This window comes from Phoxinus phoxinus, assembly GCF_949152265.1.
Source record: "Phoxinus phoxinus genome assembly, chromosome: 17".
Taxonomy (NCBI): domain Eukaryota; kingdom Metazoa; phylum Chordata; class Actinopteri; order Cypriniformes; family Leuciscidae; genus Phoxinus; species Phoxinus phoxinus.
The window spans coordinates 21,550,748-21,558,731 of NC_136892.1; the positions used below are offsets into that span (position 1 = coordinate 21,550,748).

At 39.0% G+C, this 7,984-nt stretch overlaps 1 protein-coding gene across 1 annotated transcript; it reads right to left on the reverse strand.

The window, feature by feature from the left end:
- Positions 1 to 1,641: 1,641 nt before the first annotated feature.
- Positions 1,642 to 7,531, reverse strand: crkl (v-crk avian sarcoma virus CT10 oncogene homolog-like). Its single transcript, XM_079586109.1, has 4 exons — positions 7,453 to 7,531; positions 6,174 to 7,294; positions 4,675 to 5,146; positions 1,642 to 3,299 (listed from the first exon to the last, which is right to left on the reverse strand). Exons 2-4 carry the CDS (start codon positions 6,482 to 6,484, stop codon positions 3,165 to 3,167), a joined length of 918 nt encoding a protein of 305 aa, XP_079442235.1. The 5' UTR covers positions 6,485 to 7,294; positions 7,453 to 7,531; the 3' UTR covers positions 1,642 to 3,164.
- Between the last annotated feature and the right edge of the window lie 453 nt (positions 7,532 to 7,984).

Sequence of the window (7,984 nt, forward strand, 5' to 3'; positions counted from 1 at the left end):
AACCACAACAAAAATGAAGATCTCATAATTGTAGTTTTATGCATTGCTTATTCAATCTTGAAAAAAACTACTGTTGTAACTCTGATTCAACTGACAATAAACTGACAACCTCTTCAAGCTCCCTAAAATAAATACAATCAAAGCCCAGCAACAATTGCGCAATTTGCTTTATTTTTAGCTCCTCCATTGCAGTCTGTCAGGTTTCCAAACCGCATTCACAGTCCTGGGGTAATGGGTTGATGCTGTCAAGCTTATCTGCATCTGTTTGCAAGAATTTTTAGACCAACGCAACCATCTAAAAGCCATGAGAAAACGCCTTGCAATTTAGCCCAGTTTAATACATTTGCATTTTGAAATCTCTAAAAACCGTCCATTTTAAAATGCATAATAGGTTATATAATTAAATATTTTTTAGGACTGATTACATAGTTTAAATGGAGCAAATTTTGCCCACTTCAAAGGTGAAGTATTTTCTGCACCACCATGACAGAATTTCATTCCTCCGATCTTCCTTTGGTCGAGTCAATGTTGTTATGTCTGCTAGTCTTGTAGTCACTCTTTTGATGATCAACATGAACTAGTCTGGTCCAGTTTGCAGCTTATTCAGACTAGGAGCATGAGTTTATAATGAGGAATACAAGATTTGGAATCTATGGAACTGTAAATGTGACTATTTGTTGCTGCTATAGTGGCACAGAAATGACACACTTTACCTTTAAATAATTGTGATCTGGCCTCCAGATGATTGTTTACAGACTTTCCCCCAAATATAACTTTGTCACCAATAGCTACAGGCTGCTGAGGAAGACTGTCATGATGAATCCATGCCAACAAATTCTCCTTTTCAGACTTGCAAATACATGGGAAAAGAACCTGTGCCATGAGCAACCTTTCTTGCAGAGAATCACGCAACCGTTGTGTTCAAACTGACGGGATACGTTTATGTTTATGGATGCATTACATCAAGGTCACAGAGCCAAATAACCAAAATGATGGAATCCTGATTCACTGAATAAAAAAATATGCAAAGCTTGACCTTCATAACTTTCTCTAGGTCATCATAGCACAGGGTTTCTTTTTTTGGACACTTCATTAAAATTCTTTTAATTATGTCTTCTCTCCAGGGCGCAGTCACAATCACAACTGGTGCTAATAAAAAATTCAAGGGAGATGGAGTAACCAACCTCTTGTTCCAGATACTGAACATTGTCTCTAAACAGGCGGTTACATCACCGTTTTGTTGAACAAAATGTCTGTTGAAACATGGGCTTCAAAATGACCCACTTTAGGAGTTAGAAGTCTCCCGAATGATATTTGCACTTCCCTTAACAGGGTCCCATTCTATTTGACTAGTTAATTTAATGAGCAGCCATTTGTGCTTTCTAAAGTTTTATTTTAGGAATGATCATAGCAGAAAACGCTGTGGTGGATTTTCATTTACCAATCTTTAAATAAATGTAAACAATAATACAATTGAGAGCAAAGTAAAACGGTAAAAGTTTGTATTCACTATGTAAACTCCCATAACATTTTATTAAAATTCATAACTTTTCCAAATCTAGATATCTCACAAATTTAAACCCCTAATATTTCCAGGTTTTCCATCCTGCGACTCCTTACACACAGGAAGCTGGTCAAATGCACAGAGATGTAGACATAAATTTTATTTACTCGTTCTGTACATAATGGGTAATACCAGCACAGGTGTTAACCATGGGAAATATTATTAACATGTAAATGGTGTAAGAAAATAAAAGGCACAAATTTTCATTATAAACAAATGAGACCACATGGATATTTTGTAATGTAAAACAATAAACAGTAACACTGTTAAAGCCTTAGCCAAAACAAAAAGAAAAAAAGGAAAAAGTATGCATTTGAAACTTAAATGATTTGAGCACTTAAGATACGGGCTGGTCTATTGCTTAATATGAAGTTTTAACCTTAACTTGACGCTACGGATGTAAACCAGACAAAAGAGGAGATCATTTCAAAAAGGAGAAAAAAGAAAATCGACAGACAAATAAAACATAACATGAAGCAGCATTTACCCTAAGAGGCAAAACCCTCTTGGCCAGAAGGTCATGCACAGAGGCCACCAGCAGGCTTTTTAAATCCCTTTTAAGAAATTGCCGGTTTATTTCAACACACAGTAAATGCTTGATTCAACATCTGGCTAAATTTGAAAAAGATGACAGATGGACAAAACCAAAAAGTTGTGCGCATGTCAGGTTACTGAATCAAAATTGGGCAGAAACTGTCAAAGTTGTAGCAGAGACCATGTGATGTGATGTAACAGTCAAGTAAAAGAGGATGAGGGGAAGAGATGATCACGATTGCACAGGTGACATTTCCAGCTTGTCCAATGGAATAGATGAGGTGTGTTTTTACTCCCCAGACCCAATTTAGCATGAAAGGCATCACGACTGGATGCAAAAAGCTCCACAGGCAAACCCTTCACCATTCAAAAGATCCCCCGAGAGTCGAGTCACAACCATCTAGCTACACTACTACTGCAATTTACAGATAAGTTATTATGGCACAAATAAAAAGGTTACAGTAGACTAGTCCCACATACTAGTTGAGTCTGTTTCTAAGGTCAATCAGGAGTGGTGCAGTTGTCGCTATTCTAAGATCCTGCAACATCATACCCTTATCTTCAAGTCATGGCTATTACCAAGGGTCAGATCAGTATCATTAGGATTTTGTTGAAATCTAACAAGACACAAAATAAAAGACAAATTTTGGACCAAACATGTAAACAATTGGCAATCAAACCAGAGGGTATAAATATCAGAATTTCCCTTTGTTAATATATTTCAGCTAGCAAAAGTCAAAGCTAAAGGCAGAAAACTGCAGGAGAGTGGCAGGAAGGCTTAGGTCAATGTTGGAGGCCGCATTACACCTTGTCACAGGAACAGATGGCAGATGTGTGGAAATAACAGAATATTAAGGGCAGACAAAAAAAAACACTGATTCGCCTGTAACCAGGTGAGGGGGTTAAGAACCGTTTGATTTCGGAGCTGTAAACAGTCAGAAGCCACGCAAATGGTTTGCTTGAGAAATGCGCCACGGCTGAGCCCCAGGCAGGCAAGCGTAATACCGGCTGTGACTTGATGGGGCGTCCGGCGAGCTGACGGGGTGCTGACAGAGCATGGTCCAGATCATTCGCTCTCATCTGGGTTTTGGGGGTCCAATATTTTCACATGGGTAAAAGGGAATAAACCTCTCCGGCCATTTACCTCCCCTTCCCACTGACCGCTGATGTTCATCCTAGTCACTTTCACAATGTCACCCACCTGAAAGGAAAAAAAACAGGACAAAAGAAAACAGGCATTTACTTTCACGTTTAGTATGAGAAAAAATATATATTATTGGCTTTTTAAAAAGTACAGTGGAAAAAAAAAAGTAATGGCCTGCCCAGCAAAAATTAGATCCAAGGAACAACATATTTTTCAAAGACATGAAAACCTTTTGCACTCATTAAGCTGGACAGAGGTACTGGTTTGTTAGTACCCATTAAAATAAAATAAATACCACTCTCATCTAAAATCAAAGTTGAAGCATATTAAGCATTATAAAACTTAAAATCATAGTTCAGGACAAAATCCTCTGCATTAACTGACATGCTTCACTTTCTCAACATTCCTGCAATAGCTGTTCTAAATTATTTTGCTTTAGGCCATAACAAACTGTGCGTCATAATCCCTGTTTCCATACACAAGCTTCACTCAAATGAAAAATATAGCAGAAAGATGGAAAAATACAAAATGGGCCCAAATTACCAAGCAAATCTGCATTTGAAGAACCATTTGAACCTTTTTCTTGTACCTACCTGAATCAACTGACATTCTCAGGCTGACTAAGGCAGAGGTTATGTCACTTTCTTTTTACAAATTGACAAAGCCTTGCATGTAGAAACAAATGAAGGGGTGCTGGAACTTGCCAAGTGGGATGACTAAGTATGGAATTTCATTCTAGACCCTGAACAAACCAATGAACTACACTGAATTAGACACAAAAAAGTAGAGGTCTCTGTGCTTATTTTTCGCTACATCTCTCCTCAAACCGTTCTTAAAGAGATATGCGGCACATGCAAATTGCTAACTAGGAAAAGAAAAAAACAAGATCGGTTCTATCCTAAAATACAAGTCAGTGAGCATAAGAATAAACTGAGGAAGTGAGGATATGAAGATTTATTTTCTCTAATATTCAACCCAAGGCTTTTTTTTTATATATATATACTTACAAATATGTTGATAGGTCTGTCTAAGGAAAGTCCCTCAGAGACATAGGACTGAGCTGACGTGTGTCATCAAGAGAAAATATTTGTCATTTCACATTTCCATGCTATCACCACCATCTGACCAAATGTAATGAAGGGTAAAAATCCCTTTAAATATGTAATCACTGCACCAGTTAAATATTATAAACCATTGAGAAATAGCTTCATTAAGTGTTTATGGCAACCAGCAATGCATTTTGTATTCCTATACAAACCTAAATATATGCTGACTGAATAATCTTGTGAACTGAAGGAAATAAAAAGATTTTAACATACAAGGCTGCCCCATATTATCCCTCATCAATAAAACAACAGAAACTAGCAGACGTTTCCACGCTGGTGACAAATGCAAATTCTGGTTTATGGGAATCCATCATTTAGCTACCTACCTCCAGTGCTAAGGCTGTCTTGTCATATGCACATGGCACTCGTTTCTGGATAGCCTTGGCCATTACTGGCCCGTTCTGCATGGACGGCAGCGGGTTGATAACAGCGCCGGGTGTGATGGGGGGAATGGGTGATGGAGTCTGAGGCTGAGCATAGGCGTGTGCTGGCTCAGGTATGCCGTAGCTATTGGAATTTCGTGAACCATGGCCAGGCTGACCGGGATGATGCGAAGGTCTCACCAGCTTTTCTACATAGGGAACAGGAATCATGCCTACTCTGCCTTCTTTATTCTTGGCACTCCACCACTGCTCCTCAGGCTTGTCCAGAATAATTAGGACTTCACCCTTCTTGAAAGGAAGGTCTTCAGCATCGCTACCAGTGAAGTCATAAAGAGTCCGCACATACTCCTGGTTCTCATCTCCGAATCCCCCGGATGGCTGAATAGGACCACTGGGCAGAGGGGTACTGGGGTACCTGTAGGACAATGATAAAAGAGTTTTTAGGATTGACTAATCAACAACAAAAGGAAACAGCATATTTAAGAATAACTAAGAGGAAATGCTTAAATCCACTCATTGCTAGGCAGTCTTTTGTAATATCCATTCCACTTCGGGATGTTCACTTTGCACATGTAGGCTACAGTTAACTTCCTGGTATCATGAATGCAAATGACTTAATTTCTTCTGAATGTGCACTTTTCACATGTACAGTTAACTTCCTGGTATCTTGAAGGCAAATGACTTAATTTCTCTTTATTGCATGGCTCAATGAGAACATACAGGAAGGAATTGCAGATGTGTTTAACTGTACACTCTCACATCTCAACTTGACAATATTTATCTCCAAGCATAAGAATGTATGTGAACAAGAACCAACAAAGTTATGGTTGGTTTTAACAGTCTTTAATAGTTAACAGTAACAAATTGCTCTGTTATTCCAGTTTTATTATTACTCATGTATTAGCCTATATCAATACTTAAATACACTAGCATCTAGGCTTATTTTAATTGTTTCCAGCAACATTTCTTATCTCACTAGTCACAATTGATATTTACTCGTCATGTTCGATTAATTGAAAAGTGTCAATTCTGACAACTCAATTGAAAATGTAACTAGTAGTTGCAACAATCTGAATACACTAGTACAAAAACAATAATTACCAGTATCTGACATAGTAAAACTTTAACCAGTACCAGAAACATTTGCAATGTGTTACTTGTCACTACTGAAATTGTGACTAGATGCAACGGTAGCTTATAAATCAGTACTGGTATAGAATGAATTGTCACTTATACTGACAGCCTACTCAATTTATTTGATAAATAAATTGATAAATTGCTAGTAAATAAAAATAAGAGAACTAGTGACATAAAAACAGACCCTGGTAAAAGTTGAAATGAATGGATGTTTAAACAGCTTGCCATATCAAAGGGGAGGGAAATGCATTAGTGAGAAGAGTGGTGGATGATGTGACGATGTCAAAACTAATGTAAGCTCTTACCTTGGTGCTGGCTCTATCAGGGTGGTCGTATCCAGATAATGTATTTTATAGAACTCTAAAAGGCCAGGTAGATTATCAAACTCTTGGTCACCAATCTTGAATCTCTTGCTTGGCAAAGAGTTTATGATATAGTGAGAAACTTTGGAGTTTTCGGACACTGACAGTACATAATCACCAGGACAGGTGGACGAATCTCGCACCAAAAACATCCCATGTCTCTGTCCCTGAAGCCTATTCTGCGCCTCCTGTCTCGAAACCGGCCCGAAATACCAGCTAGATCGGTCCGAGGAGTCGAATCGTGCAGACGACATGTTTGTTCGAAATTCACTTGTTACTGATGAACTCAAAAAGAAAACCGAAACGAGCAATAAATTAAAACAGCAAACGCCTATTCTTACAAGCGACCGAACGCTTTCTGACCCGACAGTCCTACTGAACCGCAACCTGACGTTTGACCAGACAGGCTGCGACTGGCGTCAACCAACTTTGATGCATTGCTAAATTTTCCACCAGCACAAGAATCACGACGGGCGTAGAACAGGTTTAAACAACCCCAAAAGTTCGTAACGAACCCAAAAACGCGTTTTAGAGTCGAAGTTCCCCTTTCCGCTCTCTCTTCCGTGAAAGTAGCTGCAGCTTATGAGACAATATAACGCGTTAGCCAGCTAGCCGTCTTCCGTCACCGTCCGCTCAAGATGAAGCATAATATGTTAATAAATCGCCCTGCATAACGATTCAAAGCGACATATATCAGTTGCGTCCAACAGCGAGTTTTTCTTCGTGTATTACACCAAAGTACGGAAGAGTTTCGTCTCTTATTTAGACTCCCAACAGACTTTGAAGGCTGTAACAAAAATGGCGGCCCGCAACACGTCTTCACACACAACGAATTCTGAATAATCTCGCAACAGAAAGTTTCCCACCTTGCTCCCCTATATGACGCACGACTTTTCCACGCGACACGACGATCGAAAAGATTTAGAAATGTTTCAGTTTGTTGTGTTTTCTGTTCCTTCCCGGGATTGGTGTAAAAGCTGCTTCAGCTCCCCACACCGTTCGAGAAATGGCGTCTGGAGGGCGGATCTGCGCGCGCTCCCGGTCTGCCTGAACGCCTCGAGCGGCTGTTAAGGAAGGAAGAAGATGAGTGGCGTGCAGAGGCGCGGCATTTCAAATGCTCTCAACCGCGATAATGGGGCACATAAGACACTGCTTAGGAGATTGTATAGCCTAGTGCGAGTGGCCTATTAATGTGAAAGTTGTAAGGTGCTGCTGGTAGTACCGTAGTAGTGGTCTCTGGATGGCATGTTGGCTCATCTCATCTCTGTTGATGATGACATGCATGGGCTATGTATTGACATGAGTTGTAAAAATACTACTTCACTACTTAAGTGAAATTATGGATATTGTGTAGGCAGGCCTAAATATTTTAAGCAGTATCTAGGCAAAATGTCTCCACATTTAATTGTAGGCTACTTTAACTATTTTAAAGATAGAAGGTCTTGTAAGGAGTACAATAGGCTTTAATGTTTTATGTTTAAAATGTGTGTGTTAAGTAGCCTACTCAGTCACAACAGAAAGTATTTTAATTCAATAGAAAATAAGTAGGCTACATTATAATTATCGTAAAGTATGATAAAAACAAGGACTTTTATTTTTTCTTCCCTTAATAAAGAAGAGCTATTTTAATGCCAAGCTGCACTTGGCGCAATACCTGAAACGTTGTCCCCTCAAGTCTTAAATGTTACAGTAATAGATTCACATTTATTTCATAATGTCTTGCAGTATTCTAAATCATTCCTTGGATCAGTGGT